The 25,784-nt window shown below is 40.2% G+C and overlaps 1 protein-coding gene across 10 annotated transcripts in view; it reads left to right on the forward strand.

Annotated features, from left to right (window-relative positions):
- Positions 1-25,784, forward strand: part of LOC114566221 (RNA-binding protein Musashi homolog 2) — a 251,123-nt gene that overhangs the window by 210,062 nt on the left and 15,277 nt on the right. For 5 of the 10 annotated variants that reach the window (XR_003694035.1, XM_028594535.1, XM_028594533.1 and 2 more), the window contains exon 11: positions 18,139-18,258. The exons of 2 other annotated variants lie outside the window; for them this stretch is intronic. Coding sequence is in view for 7 of the 8 variants with exons in the window: in XM_028594535.1 (XP_028450336.1) it covers positions 18,139-18,258 (120 nt within the window). In the remaining variant the exon portion in view is untranslated. Of the gene's footprint in view, positions 1-12,172; positions 12,302-18,138; positions 18,259-25,784 lie in introns of those variants that run through there. 3 more of the 10 variants (XM_028594537.1, XM_028594540.1, XM_028594542.1) reach the window with 2 other exon arrangements.

Consider the following 25,784-nt stretch of genomic DNA (forward strand, 5'->3'; position numbering starts at 1 on the left):
CATGGATAAATATGCACCAAACAAGCCACTTTGAAATTTTGCTGTTCTCATGAATACAAAAGTTGGGTGACCCTCCCCCCTAGACTAATAACAATTGGATGACCCTCCCATCAACAAAGAGTAAAAAGACCTGACCCTCCCCTATTTTCCTCTGGTGGTCCATTCCATAAATAATCCCTAATTAGATAAGATGCTATTTATGTTCTTACTTTAACCCAAATGAGTATTGCTATGAGTATTGCTAGAAACAGAGAAAACAGGATCTGACAAAGCATAGGGCACATTACTGTACATTATTCTCGTTTCTGTACAACAGTCTAATTAGCATTAGCCAGTTGATAAATGTGCTATTGTATTATTCAACTTGCAGCCCCCAGGGGAACATCCCAAGATGTGCTGCAGTTAAAGCATGAGGTGTCTAGTTTGGAGAACCTCACGTGATTAAGGCGTGGAAAGCCACATTTAAAGAAGTATCTTATTTCATCAGAACAACAACAGTACATTGAATTGTTGTCTTTTTAAAGATTATCCAAGGCTAAGAGTGTATGCAGTGAAAAATCCTTGTGTTTTCTGTGCATATTAATATGCAAGTGGCTAGAAAGAAAATAGTAATAAGTGCAAGTTAAGCTCATGCACTGTAATTTATGTACATTATAGTTTCTGCCAGTGGTGGAAGCAAGTATAGAAGAGAGGTTTAAGAGTGGTGGTATACGCCATTGTGTGTATGATGTATGCATGAATAGGAAGCTTGTCTGCATGAGGGAAAATGTAATTAGAAAAAGAAAATGTAGTGTGCATATGTGCATTATGCATGTGAATATGCTGTAGAAGTGAACATCAAAAGCAAGGAAACACCCCTGATACATTCATATTGTACTTTCTATTGTTAACCAGTCTTGTATCAGTTTCTTTCATTACACACACATGAATAAGCACAGCAGTTGAATGCAGACACGCACGAAACACACAAAAGCTGTATTTATACAAAGACTGAGATGTGTATGAAGGGAAGAGGCAGAGGTGGAGGGACTTAACCAGGAGGTTCTCTCCGTCTCCCATCTTCCTGTGCGTCTCGCTGCCTCCACAGCCGTGCCCTCAGAGCCTCCCCTGGCATAAATGACCATTATGGCTCCATTAGGGCTGCTAGTAGGAGGTCATTATGCTACACTGAAAAATCAGGGATGAAGATGTCAGTGGGGTCCCATCAGGGAAAAGACACAGACTGAGTGAGAGAAAGACATAACACTCAGTCATCCAGCTACTCCAGATGTCATGACAGACAAAGCAATTCAGGTCTTGTGAGTCAGCCTCTTAAGTAGTAAAATAATGGATAATAAGGAGGGGAAAGGGCAGTCCTAAGTGTAGCAAGGGTGCAATCACCACAGAAGGATTACCAGTTACCTTAACATTTTCAAAAAAAAAATATATATATATATATATATATATATATATTAGGGCTGTCAGCATTAACGCATTAATTGCGTTGCAATTAAGGGCCGAGCGTAACGCGTTAATTTTTTTTAATCGCATGCCGCCATTTATTAATTTATTTTCACTTCACTCGGCTTCACGTCGTGCCTAACAGGCTACTATTTTCACCCTTTGCCGCACCTTTACTTATCATCAAGCTGTCATACTTCCTCCTAACACATCCTACTGCTGCTGGCTGCAGGCATGATGGAGAAATGCAGCAGCAACACAGTTCTGAATGGCGCTTTTTATTTTCTAAAACTCCCGGACGGCTCGTAGACAAGTCTAAAGCCATAGGCACATTGGGTAAAGCCGAATTAAAATATCACCAAAGCACGTCAAGCTTGAGCTACCACCTACGAGCTAAGCATAGTACAGTTAACGTGACTCAGGTTGATGCTAGTGGGCTCAGGCAAAGCACTATTTTGGAGAGTGCTACTCACCGACCTGTTATTGAAACCAAAGTGCAAAGTGCAAACGCTGTCTCATCAACCGGTGATCACTGGACGTCAGTGAGTAATCAAAATTATTTAGAAGTTACTGCACACTATATTGACTCTGGTAAGTAGGGCTGGGTACCGAAACGTGCCGACCTAAACGGTAGTAACAAGACTGAATAAGAACGAACATTTCGGTGCCTGATAGCAGGTAACGTTAGCCTACCTTTTAGCTAGCAGCTGGATTAAACACGGTTAAAATTAGGGCTGCCACCTCTTAGTCGATTAGTCGACTAATCGGTCGTTTTGGTCTTAGTCGACTAAGATTTCTTTAGTCGATTAGTCATTTTTTTATGCTTATTCATGCTTAATTACTTATTTCCAAGAAACTTCTGAACACATTTATGGTAAACACAAGATTTAAAGTGGTGCTTTTGCAGGATTAATTGTGGAGAAACTCAGTTTTACAGATGCTTAATTAACTACATTTATATTGTGCTTTTCTAGTCTTAACCACCTCTCAAAGCGCACAGCTTTGTCAATTAAATCAACTAATCGATTAGTCGACTAAGAATTTCTTTAGTTGAGGACAGCCCTAGTTAAAATGCTGACAGCTAATGTTAAACAGTGTAAAGTGTGACTGTATTTTACTGTAGAGGATTCCAACACCGGGACCTAACAGTCTGCTCTGCAGCGCAGCAGCTGCCATTGTCGGAATTAAACAACACAAACGGTTAAAACAGGTAGCCTCGTGGTGCATTCACAGTAATTGTAAAATACAATTTTTCCATCTGGTGGTTGTTTTTGATGTTCAACAGCAATTTACTGGTGAAATAAGTTATTGTTATAGTTATTACATTATTATTAGATCTTTAATTTTGACCATGGCAATAAATAATAATGACAATAAACAAGTTCTTGACTGTTGTTTAGTACCCTTCTTTTTTTTCTTTTTTCTTCTTTTGTTTACAGTAAATAAATAATAAACAAATACAAATCTTAAAGTCAAGTTCTTAAAGTAACTTTCTTTGCATTCATTTGATTCCAAATCAAGATACACTGGTAATAATTGCTTTCCTTACTTAAAAACATTTCTGAAATGTAAAATAATAGAATTTTAATCATGTGATAAAACACGCGATTAATCGTGATTAACTATAGAAATTCCGCTATTAATCGCGATTAATTTTTTTTTATCATTTGACAGCCCTAATATAAATACATTTGTGCATGTTATTTTGCATCTTGTATTTCTTTCTCGCAACACATTCTATTTAACCAGTTTTTGGGTAGGTTTGTTGGTGTTGGAGGATTGGTTTTTCCATCTGTTTTTCCATGCTGTTGCCATATCCCTTACGTGTCACACGCTTCATCTGTGTCAGATCTGTTTCCCCGTCAGATATGAAGTGTGGGATAGCGCTGCGGTAGCCTCCGTCCCTCCACAAACCAACCATTCCTTAGACACGACAGCACACTCCGTCATATCTTAGTACAGAAAATGCCATTTTTAAAGAGTAGATTACTTTTTCTGTCTGGATGTGAACAGGACTCAGCCTAGCAGGTGGTTCTGGATTCCACAGAGTATTAAAACCTGCAGGGTGGCCTGGTTTGCTGCAAGATTTTCCCATAAGCAGAAGATGAGGGGTTCGGCTGCCATAACCGCTCACATGTCTGTCCTTGTCGAATTGTTCTTACTTGTTACTTGACCCATAATTGCTTAAGGGATTGTGCATCTGGCTGAAATGCATATTGTACATTGATGTGTGAAGCAAAGGCCAGCAAACAAGTTACAGTTTTTGAAAAACTGAATAAAACCCACAAATAGGGTCTGTGTCAGATGTCAGGACAATCTACTGAAAAGATAATACTAAACATTAAGCTGTCGGAATATTTTCAACCAGCAAATTATTAGAGTGAGAGAAGAGAAGTGGTGAATCTATGTTATTGACACTAAAAAGAAGAAAATTATGATTTTTTTTTAACATTAGCAACCGTGGTTACAGTATGGATTGTCCTCAAATAAATGACACAGATGTTGCATTGGTTGTTGAGGTTACACCTATAAAAGGTGCATGGTGCTCTATGCAACTGTAAGTAATAGGGAAATAAAGGCCTTTCCTGTAGGAGATGAATATAAAGATACAGGGAGTAGCTGTCCTCTCAGGAGTTGGGCTATAGGGAAAGAGAGCTGCTGACCTGTGCAACTGGTATCATAGTGTCTGTTCCTGGCTCCCTATAAACTGGGGCAGAGCCAACCAAGCATATGATGAATGCACCAGAGGTCACACCCAGGGCATTGGCCTGAACCACCAGTTAGCCTCCCAGGGTTTAGTAACCGTCTGCTGTTGGGAGATGGAAAGGTGTGGACGTGGACTATGTAGAGCTATGAACTTTTTGAAGCAAAGGTAGCTTCTGCAAGGTTGGGGGTCAATAATGAGAAGGTAGAGTGGCAGTGTGCTGGTTTCTTAGGACAACGCTCTGCTGATGAGCCAAAGTGAACATTTGAAAGAACGATGATAACATGGTGTTAAAGCATACTCCTGTAGCTCATTTTCAAAGTAAAGGCCCTCAGGCATAGAATTCTTTTCTGTAACAATTCATCACAATGTTGGAATCAAAGACAAACTAAAAATGTATTTACATGCAGGTAGAGTGTGATTTCAGGAAATCTAATCCATTCATTACAGCACAGTCTTCCTCAGATGCAGATGCGCAAACTGGCCTTGCTCCAGTACCGTTGCAGCCTTGTGTATCCAGAGAAGACATTGTATCAACGTTGACCTGAGTATCCCACTAATTAAAAGCGTGGAAGACATCATTTCAAACTTCCTGTCCAATGAAACTCTCTTCTTGCTGGCTATAGTCCATTACTTTCTATGTGGATGATGATGTAGTTTGGAACACCATGTGCAGTCATTATCAGCTGATCTGAAGCTCTCTTAAGTATTCAGACATCTTATATTTCCCCTTGCAGTACAATAAGTACCCCACTTCTTGGCTACAGTACTGGAGCAGGTGGAAAAAATCACTGGCCTGAGGCTGATGAGGAGCTTACCTGTGTCATGGGTGCATGCAACATTGTCCTCCATAAGACAGATCCCACTGTTTGTGTTTTTACTGCACTCATGAGACGCGGCGGCGGCACACACAGCAGTGCTATTGGTAGAACAGGTCTCTATTGAACTGGAGTTACTCAGCAGACTGTTCCTTAGATCCTGTGACCATCTCTCAAGCCGGGTGAGCTGTGACCCCAGCAAGTGGTCCCACAGGCCAAAGTGAGTGCTACAGGGCTGGAAGCAGATGGCCCTCCTGATGCCACACTGACTCACAGATTGACTTTAATTGCCAAGGCTGATCATTAGCCCAATGGGTCTTTTGAGGCCGCGGCACTCCATGAGTCGCAGGCCTTAAAATAGGGCCTGACGAGGAGCGACGTGACCTCACACACTCGGAACGACCATGCACAACACATTTTTCTCTCACACACTTGGACACACACAGGCATTAAACTGACACAATCAACGACTCTTCTGGGCTATGTATGAAGGCAGAGGAGGTGAAGGGACTTTACCAGGGGCCTCTCTCTGCTTTTCTGTCTGCCTCACTGCCTCACCGTCTCCACAGCAATGCTGACTGCACACTCACACAAACACACACACACACACACACACACACACACTTGCACATGCAGACTCTGAGAGCTCCCCAGGCCATGACTCTGTTCCCTGTGACAGTAGTGAGTGTGCTGCTCTGACGTCAGTGGACAGCACTGTATGTCACGCCCTGTCTGCTTCTGTGTGTGCAGTCATAGAGCTAGACTGATTTTAGATCAGCTCTTCTCTCCGTTAACAGCCCTGAAATCAGTTTTATGTACATTTGCTTTGGTGTCAAACGGAGACACTACTGTATAGGCTATCAATGTACTGTATGTGTTTTCCTTGACATGGATTCAACAGGTGTAGCAGCACTCCACCAACTTGCCCCTCAGTGCTTTACAGGACCACTGGTTTTGTTTATTTATATTTTGTGGTTCTGGTTTTATTTTCCTGTGTAGATGCAGTTTATACTGGTCTGTCTGCATGCTCACATGCACACAAGTACGATCACGTGCACATACACGTGTGTCTCCTCGGGTGCGTGAGCATCTGTCTGCAAAAAACCAGCTACTGCACTCTGACACAGGCAATGCTGAAAGGCTGGCTATTTCCTGAAAGTGGAAGAGATGGCTCACCTCATTTGCCCAAGTCTTAACTCACCCTAGGAAAGCAGACACATCCTCACAAGCTGAAGCAGGCAAACAGTCTGCCATGGAGACCCACTGTCTAGGTTGCCGTGGTGGGGGAGATGAGCTGCTGTAAGAGGCAGAGTGGCAACCCTAAAGCTCATTATGTCCCGACTGTTGAGCTGCTGGTCTAGAAATGAAACTTAAGCTGGCCTGCCTCAGACATGGCTGCCCACCTTTAGACACTGCTGGAGACCAGCAGGTGGACAGAAAAGGAGCACAGACATGGAACTGGGTCGAGGAGTACAATATGTGTGTCTGTGAGACCATGCTCAGTGTCTGGTGCCTGTTGTTTTGATCCCACCCACTGTTCGAAAGCTTCTGGCCCAGCAAGGTAGGTACTTGCTTGGTGTCTATAGCTGCCCCATCCTTTCCCTCTATCCTCCCTCTCCCTCCTGCTGACTGTGCTCCAGTTGCTCTCATCCACTCTTCCCCTAGTGCATGGGACACATGCATACATATATGAACATGTATACATACAGTGTATTCATAATCATAGCACAGCCCTCTGCATACAGTTCCTTCCACTCTATGTGGAAACATTGTTTACAGCTCCAGCAACCAAGTGGAAGCCAATGTTGCAGTGCTATTTTTGGGCCATGCCACATGTTACCCTACTTGCCCCTGGTATCTGGAGCAGTGGGAGATTGTGTAATAGCAGTGCATGGAGCTGGCTAAAATATATGTGAAATGTTTTAACTTGGCTATAAAATCATATTCATTAAAGAGTGTGTACAAAGGTGCTTCGTATTATCACTAACATTTTGTAAGCTGTATTTTATTTCCACTCGACATTTGTAATTCTTGCAAAAGCACTGATCAGTGCAAATCCACAAATACATAATTAACTTGAATGGTGAAATGACACTTTATGCACTCACTTTAATTTGAGACAAAATTACCCCCCTTCATCATTCATCTGTCCCCTCCACTGCCACCCTCAGAACTGGGAAATGGGCATTAAAATTCATAAAAAAATTAAGGCTGTTTACTTGGACAGTAATGAGAGGAGGCTTAAGTAGTCTAGTTTAATTATTATGATTGGCTCCATGGGGACCACAAAGGCAGGGCCATAACAACTGATTCACTCAGAGCTCACAGGACCTTTTCATGCTCTCTGAGTGTCAGAACTGATGTCAGAGGAGATTGGACTGCAGAGACATGTTTCCTTTACTGATCCCAGGTTGGAAAGGAGCACTGCAGTTAAATGCACTGAAGCAGACCATTACATAAGCACCACTGCAAGGTCAGACATCTGTGTCCTCCCTGTCTGTCTCTCTCTATTTAAGTCACCATCATGAACTGCCTTGAATATTAGGGCTGTGAACCAAGACTCTGTCCCATTCGCATACCAGTGTCACTCTTTTTAACGTTTTCTTTAGTGTGAGAGGATTTAAATGTTTTTGCCTTATCTATTCTGGCAGATCCCCCCTCTCTTTTTGAAATGCATTTTTTTTTGCACGTTATTATTTTGCTCTCCATTCCTTTTTCTTTAACTACTGTGTGTGTGTGTGTGTGTGTGTGTGTGTGTGTGTGTGTGTGTGTGTGTGTGTGTGTGTGTGTGTGTGTGTGTGTGTGTGTGTGTGTGTGTGTGTGTGTGTGTGTGTCTGAGGCTTGTGTGAAAGCAAAATGTGTTTAGATCAGTTCTGCAGCATAGGAGCCGTTTCCTTTTTACTGAAGTGCATTGGAAGGCGGACAAAGAAGAGGTCGAAAGTGCGGTTGCACTTCAATAAAGAGCCTAGTTTGTCCTCTTTGATGCTATACTGCCATGCACTTCAGCTACAAAGAAAATGTGCACTTGTCACTGAGAATTGAAGTAAAAGACACTGAGCTTTTGCTGAGCTCTCTACACCACATCACAACACCACAGTCACTCACACCCAGTGTACAGCTGTGTGATGTGTGTACAGAGTTTGCAGTTTTGGAGGCTGGAGTAATTTCCAAGTTAAGGGTATTGTGAGCAACATTATATAAAACCTATTAAGTATTTCCTTTAATTCTAATTTACAGTTGATTTATTTAGACCTCTAGACTAGAGAGTCGTCTATATGGTCAGTATACATCATGTAATATAGAAACTGGTAAGGCAATCTGCAATTCATTATGCCAGTTTTAACAGACAACATAGTGAGTCTGAAGACTGCTCTTCAGCTGAAGGGCTCAGGGATCAAGCCCCCTCTTCAGCAAGAATCCACCTAGCTGAAGTGCCCTTGAGCAAATCACTCAGTCCCTACTAGCTCAGCGAGTCAGGTCTGTAGCTCAACCTCACCTCTGACCTTTCTGTGGAGAAATCCACAGGAATCACATTATATGTTAACCATCTACTATATGGTGGCTTTACAAGACACACTGCTGTCCTTAGCTCACATGTTTATGTGGCGTATGAATTCAGAATACACTGTAATGGGTACAGTGGATAGGATGATGTGACTCGGTGTGTCAAACTAATTTTAGTACATGATTATGTCTTGTAAAGGAACAGCAGTTCTCCCCCAGCATGGTGGATTTTTGTTCTTTGTGCTTCTGAAAGGTTACCCAGTTTAAATGTTACCAAATATATCTCCTTCCTGGCCTCATCATGTTGTTCAAAGGTATAAGATATGTGTGCAATTACCACCATAAAGCCAGGCTTTTCTGAGCTCAGGGCTCACTCCACTTCTGTAATTGACTTTTTCTCTCCCCAATCAGAAGCCACAAAGTCTTAGTGGCATAGGATCAGTGTGCCAAATGGTTTCATTACAGACAGAAACCATTACCTGTGGCACAAAAGAACCACAGCTTTGGCAAAGGGACACAAACAGGAACAAACACATACACACCGACCCACAAATATACACATACTGTAGTGATGTGTGATCATATCAGTGAGCAACAGAAAATTGACTATTCTTGTCATACTGCAGAGGTTAGGGGTCTTGGTGTTGCCTAGCCAATATGAGCACTACCAACACTATTACCACATGTACACCTGAGGTATGTTTCAAGGCAAAAGCTCTCAAATGGCATATGATAGCCTGGCTCAAAGTATGAAGAGATACATCATGTCCTGTGGTCAGCTGTTGTGGAAAAACACTAAATGCAGTTGATGTGAGCAGCTGTCGTGCTAACCAACACGTCAACCCATTTCTCAGCAACAGTATCTCATGATACTGGGATATCATATTGAAGTGTAGCGGAATCTGTGGTGACCTTAATATTGTACAGTAGTTGTTTTCAAAGCTGCTGTATTTGTATTCCTTTCCTGTCATGTAACTCCATTGCTAAAATTACTTAATCAGTCAAAAACGTTGATGTTTCCGTGAAATTTTCAGTGTTTGTCACATTTTTATTTTAGTGATATATTGCTATTTTATTGTTATATCTACGGTCTTTCTAAGTATATTATATTTGCACAAAGAATTGCTCTGAATACTCAGATTAAAGGCGTACTCCAGCGATTTAGTTTTGCACTTCCATGAAGTTGGGGGTTTACAGTAACAAGACAGATTTAAAGACTGGTCAGAATAGATGCATCAGAGGCCCAGATAACCTGACTTTTAGTCCCTAGTAGGGCTAGGTGGTATGGCGTGATGATTGTGATGGCCAAAAAGGGGTCATCTGCCAAAAAATGATTGCTGTCTACCCTACATGCAAATGATGAAATTATTATATTGTACACAAACACATGTAAGATGAACGCCCAGGCTCTTGGGCTCAACAGCACGTTGTTTTTGTTGCCGGCGGTTGCGCGGTTTCTCCGTTCATTCTGCATGCTGTTTTTAAGCGGCTTCCCCAGCATGCTGAGCCAGGCTCCCTCCCTCCTCTGCCTAAATAGCTAGCTTGATGTGTGACAGCTAGATGAAAAAAGGGGACACGCAGAATCTCTAGATGAGCCGCAGCCGAGCCGCGCCTGATATAAACACGTTTATAGTAAGAGAAAAAAAAGGGGAAAAGAAATGCTGGGAACCAAGCAATCGGCCAGTTCCGAACAGGCACAAGCTCCAAACGGGCACTGCCCTAGTTATGGTATAATTTGGATCACGGTCAATAATTTGAAGCACGGTTGGTAAAAGTTTAAATCATGGTATATTTGTTTTTCTTTAAATTTCAATATAAACAATCCTGAAGAGGTAAAATACTGGTATGGCAACTGCAAGGCAGCTATTACTGTAACCTACTCTTAATTGTATTACTAGGACATACTGTATTTCACATAAAAAGTAGTTGGATCCGAATATTTTATTATTCAGATATTTGTTAGTTAAAGCTACATTGTGTAAGAATTTCTCCCATATAGCGGTGAAATTGTATATGGCAACCAAATATGAATATTACTTTCTAGCCCCCCATTCCGAGCACATTCTAATTCCTATGGTGGCCGAATCCGAAATTAGCTCTTAATATCTCCATCGTTTACACGCAGCTGTTCTAGCTGTCTGTGTTACAACTGCATGACGTGAGTTGTCTGCCAGTGAAATCACGACGTTATGCACAACCATGCTATTAGTTAGCCAAGCAACTATTAAATGTTGAATTTACACAAATAGGCAGAATTACCTGTTGAGAAGAAAGCAGGCAACTTTGGAATCCCTTTTTAAAATCCTTGCTCCTTATGAGCTCTTTCCATCTTGAAAAAGCCACTCCAATATTAATTTTGGTCTTGTTGCTTTGCCTTTCACGTTCCTTTGCATCTCCGTTACATGTCCTAGAGAATAGGTGTGATCCTCCATTTTCAACAGGCTTTCAAATCTTCTCCCCCTCCCTTGCATTCGTCATGGTGCTACTGAGTGTAAAAGCGCAAAAGGTGGAGGTATGTCCCTCTTTGGCTAATGTATTTTAAAGATGGAGGTGCTACATGGCTGCCGTCATTCGACTCATTCCTATGTATTCTGAATGATTCTGAATGGCAGATTCTATGCGTACGAGAATATTTTGATTAGTTGGTGGAAGTAATTACACATGACTGAGCACATATTTGTGGAAGAACAAAGTTTTTGCTAAGAATCAACTCAATGTAGGTATTCGGTTTTCAATTTTGTGATTTGGATATTCATTTTGTTTGTTTTTTCAATACTAACAGAATCCTTTAAAATTAATACCTTTAATTAAACCAAAAGACATTTGTTGCAGCATATTGTTTCCATTTTAGCTCAGTGTAAGAGTCTTTACTGCATTATGTCAAGCAAAAGGAGGGCTCTACTGGTCCGCACGGTTTAGTCAAAATTCATACCGTAGGGCAAATTCATATCGGTGTACTTTCTATACCGTTTGTACCGTCACACCTACTCCAGTTTTGTAACACATGCTTTGTGTTAAAAATAAAGCTCAAGCTGAGATAGCCCTGTTAACATCATCAGGCTATATAAGTAAATTGAACTGGATATGTACAATCTGCAGAATGCCCCTTAAAGAGTGTAGTTAAGTTCAAGTAAAGCAACCTGACTTCCCCATGTATCCCAAGCTTAGCTGTCTAACAGTCAGGTTGGTGGACAAAAGGACATGTGGCAATACATTCTAATAGAACAAAGGAATCAAATATTTGTATGGATGCATATATGTATAAGTCATGTTCATGTTAGTGTTTGCCATTTTACAATTTAATTTTAAGTTCTTTGTTTAATTTTTCCACGATCTCTAGCTGTTCTGTTTCAAACATACCGCTTGGCATCCTGTTCACCGTGTGACCTTTTTGGCACGTGCACAGACTCCAAACACTGAAAGAAACCAGACATACACATGGCAAGATTAATTTGAATGATTGACAAGCAACCCAGCTCTGTTAATCAAGTTATGCTTACTCTGATTAGGACCTTAATGTGAGTAAGATAACCCAGTTAAGGTGTTTACATGAGAGTTGCAATAATACGCGTATTGCATTAGTCTGGTTATAATTGAATTATTGGTGTGCATGTAAATGCTCTTTCTCTCGCTCTCTCTCTCTGGCTCATTCCCAGACACCAGTCTCTGTATTTTATGTGGGGGGAAATCTCTGTGTGTACTGTAGGTCTCCGTTGATCAGAGGAGAGGTGAGACATGAGCATGTGTGCAGCAGTTCATATGAAAGCCACCTGGCTCTCTCCAGCTCTGTGATTTATGCCTTTGATAACACCAACCCAGAGATGCTTTCAACAACAACAAAGTAGCGCTGAAGGATGACAACAATGGGACACTTGTCAGTCTGGAGATGAAAAGATGTCTTGCTAGGTCTCTCTCTCTTTAGTAACTTTGATTTAAATATATATATATATATATATATATATATATATATATATATATATATATATATATATATATATATATATATATATATATATATATATTCTTTTGTTTATTTGTCTCTATGTCTCTACATCTTATCAAAGGTTATTGATGAAGCAAAATGTGAAGTGGAGTCAGTTTTCCATCTCTGACAGAATGCCTCCCTCCTCCTGTGAGAAGGCGGCAGTGTGCTTCACTGCCTCTGCTATGACTTATCAACAGACTTATTTCCGCTGGGTTGTCTCTCTTACTGTTGTAGAGTGACAAGAAAAACATGCATCTCATGTATGATTTGCTATCTATCTACCCAGCTACTGTACTTACTGTAAGTTTCATTGTGACGACTGTATTAGATACTTTGCAGATTACATGTAAAGCCTTACATGCTAAAATATGATGCATCACTGCAACTGGGCTGGGTGAGATGACGATATATTGTCAAAATGATATATAAAACGTTTCTATCGCGATGACGAAAGACCAGCAGCTGTACTGTGTTATGGCAATATTTGCGTCGTTTGGACGACACTTTATGTTCTGATCTTATTTTTACAGTCTATGGTTCTGATCCTTGCACATTTTGTTCATTTTGCACTAAAGTTCTTAATAAAATAAGAAAATACTCAGTACTTTTCATTTGTCAAGTATTTAATTCACACACTAAACAAAAATAGCCTTTATCGTGTGGTTATTTCATATAGACTATTTGTTTATTGAATTACCAGAAAACATGCTTTATTGTCATATATATCGTTACTGAGAAATTAAATGACCTATATTGGCATAGAAAATTTTGTCCATAAAGAAAAATTTCCACCATGGTGGACATTAAAGATTCATTCTATTCTATTCTATCACCCAGCCCTACCTATAATTAGTGTAATTCCACCAGGCCTGCTATTGTACAAAATTTAAATAATTTAACACTCTCAGGGGGATCATTCTTAGAATACTTTGTTTTTATAGCATCTATAGCTAGTTTTTTTTTTTTTTTGTTACTTCACTTTTACGTAATAGTGAAACAGTTAAAGTAAGAGTTTTAGAGGAGTATTTTAACATTTAACATTTTAAAAGGAATGTAGATTATTTTTATACCATTTGTTTTGTTTTTACAAAGGATATTGTCCTATGTAAGAGTACCATACAACACTTAACATTGATTGAGCAATTTATTACAGGTGATGCTCTTAAGTATTACCTGAGTATAATATAATCTCATCTCTAGAAATATTTTTTGTGTCTAAAATACCTAACAGAATTCCATGAGGATGAATAAGACACCTGTGTCCTGCCCTTATTTCTCCCTCGTTTTCTCATTCCCTTTGAGCTTTCTTCTCTTTGTCTTCTTTTTCTACTGATTTAGCTGCTGTCCTTCTCTGTTCATCTGTCTCACTCCTCTCTGCTCTTTACTGTTCATCCGTCTCACTCCTTCTGTCTGGCCCCAAAACCGACTCGCTTTTTCGCAAGCCTCTTTCCCAAATCAAGCTACTGTGTTAACCAGCATAGCATGAAAACTCTGTTAGCCAGCAAGCTAACCCTGGTTAAGTGCACTCCTACGCTAGATTTATTAAGCATGTCTGGGAATGTCCTTCTCGTTTTAAGTAATTTTATTTGCTAGTTTGGTATAATGTTAAGCTAAACATATTGGTAAACAAAAATGTCTATGCTACACATTAGTCACATTTTACAAATGTTTGTGTAATGTTCTGTTGCTTACTTAACAACACAATTTGAGATCACCACTAAACATTATGTGTTAGTGTTGTGCTACATTAAGGCCCTATTAGTTTTATGTTTCAGAGAGATATTAAAATGTGAGCATAGGCTACTTCATCCATAGGACCACGCATATCAGCTGTCCCTGGGCTCCTCCTGTGCATTAGAGAGTTGACAGTTCTTCTTATAGCAGAAATGAGCGGAGTGCTCTGTGACTGATGGAGCTCCTTTGTCAATGACAGGGGAGCTGCTGCTGGCAGTTTTGGGCCAAAGAACAGTACAGATTACATTAACATCAGTCAAGCTGTTGTCAGACTGGTAGGACATAAATAGCACCTTATTGATGCATAATGCAACAACTTTTCATCGTGACGTTTTCTGAGTAATAGGATCAGAAAGTGGCTAGAAAGGCAGTATGGCAAAAAAGGATCTACAGAAATGTACCAGAAAAAGTGTATCAGGAGAAAAATCAAATGTCAAAAATGTTAGGAACTTATTAGCACAAGTTTAGATCATATGACAAAATTCACCTTCCTCCTGTCGAGGGTTGAGTACAGTACACATACTCTGATGAGTAATTGACACAGAGTACAAAGGCAGGCAATGAGGCCCAGTATGAGTATCTCAGGACGTGGTGACTGAATTTTGCTAATTCCGTTGTTAAAACCATGCATTGCAACCGCAGAGCAGCTTAAAAACATGGTGACATCAGAAGGAATACATCATCTGTGGTCATAATGGGGGCTAGAATTAATTTGACCAATCCCATCACCTAATTTTATCTACTTTAAAAGCAGTAGTGTATTCAGCAAAGTGCTTTGGCAGTTTTCTAATAGATAAACAAAGCTTTTGACCTGGCCTGTGCAAGCAAAAATCCCAAGAAACCTTGACATAAAAATTGCACTGTGCCGTTTGATCACTGTGAAACTCCCCCTACTGTGACTTGCCTTCTACTTCAGTACAGTCAAGTTCACAGAGACTCACAAAATACAGGTGCAGATAGAAAAGAGCCAGTGTACACCCAAGAAAAATGCTATTTACAGGCATAAAGTGCAGGTATGTGCTATGCACTGTCATGAAAACAGAGCCTTACTGTATGTGCTCTGGATGCACATTGTGCTCCTTCAGCACATAACTGACAATACCATCAATTGGACATGCCATTCTGCTTGGCAAGTTGCTTTAGTTGAAAGTTGATTTTAGGTTGGGAAGGATATGGACACATATGGGGTAACAGTTGCATAAATTTCTGAGTGTTGAATGTTGAAATTCACAACTGTTTTTGTTATGAATATAAATCTGTTTATAACATTCTGTTGAAAATGTTTGTGTTGAGAAATTATTTTTGCTTGGAGAGAGGATGAAATGTCGATGACATTTTTGACAGTCCTCATCTTTCTTTAGGTCTTATCTTTCTTCCTTTCCATCTGCACTCTTAAAGAAGGCTGAATTTCTGTGCTACAGGCTTGAGGAGAGAAAGCTGAGGACAGTTCCCCGGAGTCCGGACACCAAGGCCCCCGGGCCTCCACAGCTCATAAACAGATGTGTCCTTGTCCCCAGCCAAGCGCAGCCACTCAAGTGGCAAATCAGGGGCCCAATAATTGTGAAGAATTGAAAGCTAAATATTGGCTTTATCTCCTCAGTAATAAAAGGGCCATGAAATTGATTTAATGCTGCAGCGCTTCTCTTGGGTGGCTTCTTACAGCGTGAGCGCAAAACAATGAGCAGCAGCCATCTATTAATTAACCCACCTAATCCTGCAAAGTTAATCTCTCACCACAACTTTGCCCGCAACTAACTTCCAAGCCAATGGGTCTATTGGGGGTGTCATGACAATGGCAGTGAGGGGAAGATAGATTCAGCACTTAGGAAAGGAGAGAGAGAGAGAAGGAAAAAGAGGTGGAGACTGCTGCATGAAACAGTTCCAAGGAGCAACCATGGGGACACTGTAAGTGGAAATGCAGGGGTGCATGGCCATCATTAGCATAGTATCAGAGTTGATTTTTATTTTTGTGAAAAGAGGCGGATAATATAATTTGAGCTGTAGAAATCAGTTCCTGGTGTGGTGCGGCAGCAGTAGCAAAAGTGTGGCTGATTTTAGTTGCCTTTTGTCATCTTTTTTTGTATTCCTTGTCCCCTGTCGCTATGCCGCCTCAGTCCGTTATTCTCTCCTGATCTGTTAGATAGTTGGGGGGGAAAGTGCCATTTTTTTCTCTTCTTCACCTGCCTGCCAGTCGTAACATGATGGCATCTCACACTCAACACACACACACACCCATGGTCATATTGTGTCGACAGAGTTGTGAATTACCTCTTTCTCAGCCGGCTGATGAAAAGCTATGTGTTTTTCTCTTTGGCTGCGGCTCATCTGACCCTGCCCTGTCACCTCCTCCCCCTCCCTCCCTCTCATCAGTCTTTTGTGCGAGCCCCTCTTGGTGGAATAGCAGTACAAGGCTGACTCAGAAAATAGGTCACCCACCGGTGCTCCTCTCACCTCCACAGCATTCAAAAAATAATCCTCTGAGCTGTCCTGTGCCATTTTGTAATGTCTAAACCACAGTCTCCAGAATATGGCCAAAACATAAAAGAAAGACACACATGCACGCACATTCAGCTGAAAGAGAAATCAAGAAAAGACTCAATTTGAGGGAATTTGGAGATCATTTTTTTTGCTAGAGAGGAAAGCATTTCCTGTGGAGATAATTTTAGGAGGCTGATTAGGCATAGACGGTGTTGAGCCCAGAGTGAGGAATCTCATCACCACCACTAATGACATGCCATTCCTGTGCTGAGAGAGGAGCCTGGGCCCTGGGCATGGACTAGCCTCTGTCAGCCACCTCCAGCTACTGTGTTCATTAAGGCCAACACTGTAATTACAATTCCCAGATACTGCGTTGGCTTAATTACAGACTGATTATTAGGCTGATATTTGTTGGAATAATCAGACCCTAAAGAAGTGGATTTATATTTGCATGTTATTAAGGCCTTTCAGTTATTAGTGTATCATAAACTGACAATTTGGACAGACTTATGAATGCTTTTAAAGCGTAAAGCTTCACAACTCTCACCGGAGTACTGTACTTTTTTTTTAAATGTAAAAAGAAACGAGCACAAGAGACAAGTCTTCACATAAGCTAACAGATTGAAGTCTTCTGAATGACAAATCATCCAACAGATGTCTCAGTTTGATTGTGAGAATTCTTTCTACTGTATATCTTCTATCTGAATAGCCCAACTAAAACAATGTGAAATACGTTGCCTCTTGCATTACAGTGGATGATTCTGATTCCATAGAAACCCACAGTAATTGGGAGCACTCCCGGACAAAATGCAGGGATGGTCCCCAGAGGTAGGGCTATTATGCCCATGTCTATGCAGCTCAGAAGTGGCTGTAATCTTTCATCCAAAGCATGTGACATAAACACCCCCGAGAGCCAAATGCTTTCACTAATATAATCAGAGACTTAGTGGATTGCGAAAGTCAGTTTACTACAGTTTTGTGGATGAATAAGAATTTGCACCTTTTCAGTCGAATAGATATTTTCTTTGAGAGGATATGTTTTTATAGTACTTATTTTGAATATTGCAGTACGATCACTCTAATGTAAATTACGATTTATGAAGTTTTAAATAATATAATGATAATCAAAAATTTATGTTTTTGTTCTATGGTTTTAATATCATTTGCCTCATGATGATCATGACAAGTATATTGAAGCTGCACAGTTTATTTTTTATTTTAACAAGATATTCAGTGAGTTGCTCATGGCTATCTTTCTGTTTCTGCGTATGGATCAGTGGATCTGCAGGGTTTTGAATCACAGTGGTTTCAGTAAGCGTCTCCTGATAGATGTCACCCTGACATGAGCCCCTGTCTCTGACAGCTATAGTTTAAACCCGTAGCTCAGTGCTGGTATCAACATTCTCCTGTAGCTCTGGGACGTACTCATCCATGTTCAAGAAGTGATGAGTGTGTATGTGTGTATGTGCCTGCAGGCTTCCCAGCGACGGCATACGGACCGGTGGCGGCAGCGGCGGTAGCAGCAGCGCGTGGCTCAGGTAGGGGGGCCCGTGGAAGAGGCGGCTACTTGGCGTACCCACAGAGCACAGGGCCAGGTAAACGCTCTGTCCATGTTCTGTGTGGCTGCTGCTCTCTCCAACTTCTCCTGCTCTGCTTCTCCCCATAGACATAGTCCCCCGAGCCCCCATGCACACACTCGGCAACAATTTGGGTTTAGACTGACAGCATCGTACACACACAGTAGAGATTTAATCCAACATGGGTCTTACACTGTAAAACTGCTGCTCTGATCTGATTAAAAAACAGTGGAGGCAACATCTTTCCAAATATTTTTGTAAGTTTAGTGAATGAGTAGGGAAAACTCAATAATATACAGTAACTGTAACTAACACTAAAAATAGATGAGTTGAGCCTACGTGAAAAAAGTCAAGAAAATGAGTTCAACTGACAGTATTAAAGTCAGCATGTAAAAAATAAAATATAATTGATAAACAAATATAATGTTAACATTCAATTGTTTATGTTTAATAACCAAATGCCTTTATGTAATTTTTGTTAGTAGCACCAACCTTCTGTAACACAACAAAATACATTTAAACTTAAACATGTAAACATAGTACACCAAATTGGAGGTTAACAACTTCTAAAACATAAAAAATACACTTTGACCCTTCAATCTGTGTAATGTCAGTTTCCAAAATACCTAACCTCTATTAAATTTCTGTTAAGCCATTTAGGTAGAAAATACAGCTTACTTAAAAACGTTTACAGCTCCTACACAAACATTCATTCTGCAAGACACTTAACTAAGCTTTACAGAGACGACACAGCACTGACACGTGTACAGAGAAAGTTGCCAGCAATCACAGTTTCCAAAATGATAAAACCTCTGATAAGACACTAATGACAATTTTAAAGTGCAGCTCAATGTCTCATTAAACACAGTCCATTTAACCATAAACTTACAAAAATTACCCAACTTTAAGCTCCACACTACACCCTACATACTGGATCACTCAGTATGACCAAACATACTCGGGTACACAGTAAAAAGCCACAAAAAAAAAAAAAAAAAAAAAAAACACAAGCCGTGTCAGCCCAACAGCTATGTTTTATTATCTAAGCCAGGCTCCTGTACGTGTAGGTTGGTTTTACCCTCAGGGCCAGATGTACTAACACTTTTGCGCCCACTTCAGGCGTATTTGTTTCGCAACGTGCGCTTAAAAGCATGGCGAGGTATGTACAAACAGGCCGCACTGAAAATGGCAAATTGCGCTTTTCCGTGTCATGCATATGCATTCGTGGGAGGGTGAAGGGGAAAGTGGGAGTTTCCCATAAAGAGATGGGAGGGGAAGCGTGAAGTGCACCTAATTATGTATTCCGCGGTATATACAAAAACCGCCCATGAAAGCACACCTGTATTTTGCGGTAAAAATTCTCCGCCTCTTAAAAGCAGGTGTAAACCAGTCACAAGCGGGTTTCCTCGCATATGCCTCCTGGTGAAATGGCAGCAGTAATCCGAGCAAGAAAAAGATAGGCCAAGGAGACGAGCTGAAAAGATTTTCGCCACAAGGATCACACTTTTTCAGCGTTACAGATTAAGCAGCCGTGCAATATTACAGTTACTGGAAGAAATCAAAGATGACATTGAATCTCCGACTCAGCGTTCACATTCCATTCCAGCAGTTGTTAAACGGTACATTACAAATATTGGCATCAGGATCATTTCAAACAGTCATAGCATCAGCAATGGGAATATCGCAGTCTGCACTCAGCCGTATCATAGCACCAGTATTTAACGCTTTGCTACAACGCACTAGTCAATACATACATTTCCCCACCACTAATGCCGAAATAACGCGCATCAAGCTGTTACCGTATGAACAAGCATCGCTAAATCTTTGTTTTCGCTGTTTTGACTGACTTGGTGGCTGATCCATGATAGAAAGATGCGCGCAATTTACGGTTTATTGGGCGGAGAAAGGCACTGATTACCCGATGAACTGTAGGTTAAATACGACGTGAGCTGAAGTATCACAGCTAACCTTTCTGCGGGTCGGCCATTGCGCTGATAACGCTACTTTTACAAATGTATGTACATCTGGCCCTCAGTGTTTTAGTAGTCTTTGTAAGAACCCCATACAACTAAACTGCATTCTCAATTACATACAAGGAAAACAAATTTAATCCCAGATTAAATGTCTTTGTAGAAGCCTGTCGCTAGAGGTAAACATGTGGTTAACGTGAATTGAAACAAAAATTCTTGTTTAAGTTTAGGAAAAGATTATTGTTTGGGTCAAAATACGTTTGTTGCATAACTTAAGTATGGTACGTACATGATGTGAGTTAATTAACATATGTAAGTTAAAATAAGTCAACATTGGTTTTTTGGTTTCACACGAACAGCGGTCTGCTGCGTGTTTGGGTGACCCATCCATCCACCCAGACCTCCATGTACATGGACTTTAAATGTGGACTTTGATTAGAAATGTACTTGGAACGTCAAAAACAAACGTAATCTGAGACAAAATACGTTTCCTTCTAAACATAATTGAGAATGCAGTTTAGTTGTATGGGAACGTAACTTTTAGGTGAGAGGGCTGATTCAAGAGATGAATTGGTAATTGAATTCAGATGATTCCTTTAGTCTCGCTTGAGTAAAACATATCTTTTAAAAAATGATCAGCTACAGGCTGAGAAGGACACATTCCAGCAGTGTCAATGAGGAGCAAGTTTAGGTCGAAATCATTTTGTAAACATCAAACTACTTAATAGTTTATTAATTAACACCCGTTAGAAGTTTTTCACACCTTCACCTCACGTGAATGTGTGCCATTAACACACTCTTGCTACACTAACCCACTGCTCCTCCTTGGAGTTTGATCTGTACCTATCCAGCTGTGACATAGACTCAAAGCTCTGCATTTTCTAAAGTATATGTTCATCTCTAGAATAGGAACCTGTTGACTACTGAGACATGCAGGAGGTAAACAAAATAAGAGGCATCATCCAATATGATGAAACCGAATACTCCTACTCAAGTCAGAGAGGGACTGTGTGTCAGTCTGTGTGAGGCAATCAAGTCATGACTTTATGTTTAACAGTAATAATTACTAATTCAAGTCTGCAATCACATATAATATATATGAATTTTTCTATATCTATAAAACTTAAAAGCTAACAAATATTTGAACCACTTAAACTAAATAAGAAAACAATATACAAAAGCACTTAAGTACGTTTCTCTTATAGCTCTTTACATTTTTACTACATTTTCCCAAGAATAACCCTTTATTTTAATCTTTAAAAATAACCTTTTACTTTTCTTCAACTTATCGGTCGCCACGCAATTGAAATAAAAAAATAAAAGAAAACAAAACGCTTTAACTTTTTAAAAAATAAAACGATGCAAGCCTGAGTCTTGGCCTGGGAGCTAATGGCCTTAAACAGATGGCTGCTTCCCCTGCTTATTCAAGCTACCAAAACAAAACGCACATGCAATGTTAGTTTATACCCACAAGTCCATGGGATGTTACCTGAAGCATGAGCAAGGGAAAGAGGGAGAACAGACGAGGAATGACGGATAAAAGCTGTGAGGCTGGACGCTTCAACAGTCCAACATGGTGCTCTGGCTGGCAGCAACAGTTCAGAAGAAGCTGTAGCAGGCGGGAGACATCCCCTCCTCACAAGGTTCATAGACAGTTTCCTCACCCTCTCTGGCTAACGAATACAGATGCCCTTCACCTCAGCCACTTTAATTAGTCATTAATACCATATGGTTACACAAACTATGGCTTTTAGATTATGAATAAGATACTGTACAATAATCTGAAAGTAGGTTACAGCAATTCAATTCAGTTTTTCCTTGAAATCTCCTGGCATCAAACATTTTGGTAAATAGTAGGAGTTAAAAATTTTTTTGGAAACTAGGCAATACATTTATACTTTGTCTAATTGCCAGAAGAATAATGTCTATGCCATTTAAGAAGTTTTCTTTGTCGTTTGATATATGTTATGATCACCATCCATGGTAAGCAAACCTAGGTATAGTGAAATGTCAGCAGTAGCAGTCAAACCATTTATGCTAAGTCAGGCATGTTTTCTTCTTTTCTACCACTCTTCTTTACTTTTTCATGTACTATTCTATCTATCTGGTATGTCCTGATCATTTTAGAGTCAAAGCACCTTAAACCTTGGACACTTTACCAATGATTGTTTGCCATCTGGTTGCTACACCGATTGAATCTTATTCTACTGTAGCACTTGTTTGCTACAGTGTATGACTAAATACAAATGTTCAAAAATTCACATAGCAAGCTGAGTCAGTGCATCAGACATCAACTTCCAATACACACATTTTAAAGCATAATTACAGCACACATCTTATTTACATACAGACGAAGATCTGCCAAGAGATTTGTTCCAAAACCAGGAAGCAAGTTTCCCTTCTGTCTTACATACATCATTGATTGACTTGTTGGCTTAATTTAGACATCCTTCTTTTTCTACCCTTACAACTTAAGATCATTCAATAGCTGTCAATAATAGCTCCCCCTGAGTGAACACACATCCTCTAGGCTTTAGGGAAGAGCATCTTTCCTAATCAGACATACTATTTGAAGCTTGTTGAAGCTGTGAAAATCTGTTTTAATCGTAACTTACATGTTGTCTGGTTTGGGTAGTTTCTCACAGATATAAAGTCATGTGCTGTGATAACTGAAGATGAACACACAGGCAGCTACAGTACGAGCGGCTGTAGTGTATGCATTCTACCTACACGTGCACACAAATACAGACAAACAAATTAAACGACCTGTCCTCATTTGCACTAAATTCAAATCAACAGAGGCAACCCTGGAAGCCAATCAGATGCTCTTTCTTTCACACGGGGCTATTTGATTTTGCATTTTCAAAAACAAACAATTTGCCCAACAATTGCAATGAACATCACTAAGAAGCAGGAATGTTGAGGGTTGGGGTTAGCAGCAGCCAGGAAGCAAGAGACATGATGGCAACCATTATGCACAGCTTAATTCTGACAGTTGCAAATGGAAAGGAGACAAGTAAATGACTATGAACAGGGGGTGAGGGGGGTAGGGGAGGGTTAGAGTGGTAAACAGTGACATAATGGGTTTGTTTTAGAGTACTTAAATGGCCACGGGGCAGCAAAACATCACTCAGTGAAATCTCAATGCTCCCTCTGTATATGGTAGAATCTGTCTGCAAATCAAGAATATTATCACAATAACAGAATGTTATAACATATATGTAGGGTGTTGCCTAAATCAGCTGTATCATGTTATATCGTTACCATTATATAAGTGTTATGTTCTGTAGAGAAATGCTTAACCAAATGCATCTTGATGATATAACAAGTGCAGTCTTTCGTTCTGTGGTTTGTGGCTTTTTGACAGAATGACAAATGATTTATTGATAATTTATCAAGTGTTTGAGATTATGCTAATACCATACTGTTACATGGAGTAATGCATTCAGTTGTATTGCTATGCAGACACAGACAGAACAGAGGACACAGATTGTTTAGGCTTGACCTTACTCTCTGTGTATTGTCTGGGGATGTTGCTGCATCTCCGTCCTATCTTACAACTTCATTTGCAGCACACAAAATCAACTCAGGAATAGCAATTGTAGTGGTTTATTTTCTCTTTTGTTTTGCGAAATTCTCTAATTTTAGTTCAGACGAGGGTTTTTGTTTTAAAAAAAAAAGAAAGAAAAAAAGCCATATCTATGATGTAAGTGGATTCTTTGTCTTTTGACTCCACCTACAGTTCCCATAGAGCACCACATATTATATACTGTGTCTATTGTGGCCAAGTAGGTGGGATGCAGGGGTGGTGGTGTGTCACTTTAAAGTGGCATTCAAAACCACATAAGTTAAATGTGAAAAAACAAAAACAAGATCACCATCTTAAACATCCCTAAATATATATGTAAATTATACTTGGACCACAGGTATTATTTAGATACTGTATATGTTTCTTTAAAATAAGTTGTGCAGATATTGCCTTTGTGTGGGCTGTGAGGCTTGTTTGTCAGCAGACAGTGTTGTGAATGTGGAAGACATTTTCCATCCCTGACAGAGGGCACTTTCACCTTACTCTCAAAGCTCAACAGACAAAATGACAGCATGCTGACGTCCCTCTCTATGACAGACCACTGCTGATGACAAGGTGTATTTTGGACTTCTCACTGTGGCCTGCCATTTGCAGCGAACTACAAGAAAAGTTACTAAAGGCGCAGATTCTGCACCATCTTTCAAACTTTGCTAAATTATACTTGCAATAAGTACATTAGTAATCTAGTAGATTGTGTTTAAATTCTGCAAAATAACTTTTCTTACTAACAAATGCCATAGTTTCCTTACTGTAAAAACAATGCAGGTTAAAGTTTAGAGTTTCCCATTTTAAGGCAGGAAAAAGTACCAGTTATCACAGTTGGAACAATAAGTTGTGGTTACTTCTAGGACAGGACAGGTAATGTTTAATTTAGTGAAAGTTGAATCTGAGGAGGTGTCAGTCCAGATCGTTTTTGAAGAGGTGGGTTTTCAGTCTGTATTTGAAGATGGTGTAGTATTTTGCTGCCCTGATCTCTACCACTAAAGAGCAAGAACAAGACAACTAGGCTTGACGCCTGTTTTTGAGGACGTTTGAGAGTTTGTGGCTCCAGGCAAAAAGTAGATCAGAAACATCTGGCTACTGCACAGAGTTTACCATCGCCTGCAGGTAAAGAGGAGTTGGCCCATACATGGCTTTATCACAGTGGTATCGCAGATTTGAATCCCGTATGAACTACTACAGCGTGCCGAATGGAGGATGCAAAGGACAGCCACTTAATATCAGTTGGAGGGGCTGAACATCTGCATAGTAAAGCAGCAAGGAGGAAATTGCAAATTTGGAGATGACTAATGCATGCACCAGCACCTGGGCTGCATTTTGGACAAGTATAATCCACCTCTGCTGTTGATATGAAGGATGAACCTGCATAAATGAGCCACAACTTTCCACTTTAACTGAGACTGAGAGGTAGTTGATACATGAACATAATTTCGGACATTTATGTCAACAGCAACTTGCTTATAAATGTGCCTACTGAAAATCTTTATGTAGACTTTAAATACATGAAACAGTGTGGGAAAAGTCACGATTTCAGTCATTCTTAAAAGAAGGCAAGTTGTCAGTTTTCTTCATTTTAAAGTAGACTTATCTGAAATCTCCTGTGCTATAGCATTGTCAGATAAAAACAGAGAAGAATGCAAGTGATGCAGATGGTTCTGACAGTCCAGGGAACTTCACAGGTCCCAGTCTACTCTGGTTGAGTGTTTTCCTGAGTCCCTCTGAGCTTTCTGTGAAGCTCAAATGTCAGATCTTGGCTCTACCTGCAGTGTACACAAAGCTCCATTCAGCTGCGTTTAGAGGTCAGGGTACTTGTTATGTACAGTATGTTTGACTTTATTTAGGTGTTCAAAACTGAAATAGAGTTGGCTGTGGTCAGAAATTGGACTGCAGTATCAATTGCAGAGGTGTCTCTGTTTTATTGGAACTCAGGGTCTTCATGCTTTTCAAAAGCCCATTCCTCTATGTCTATATCTAGTTGTTGCTCT

This window comes from Perca flavescens, chromosome 13 (genome assembly GCF_004354835.1).
Source record: "Perca flavescens isolate YP-PL-M2 chromosome 13, PFLA_1.0, whole genome shotgun sequence".
NCBI classification, from domain to species: domain Eukaryota; kingdom Metazoa; phylum Chordata; class Actinopteri; order Perciformes; family Percidae; genus Perca; species Perca flavescens.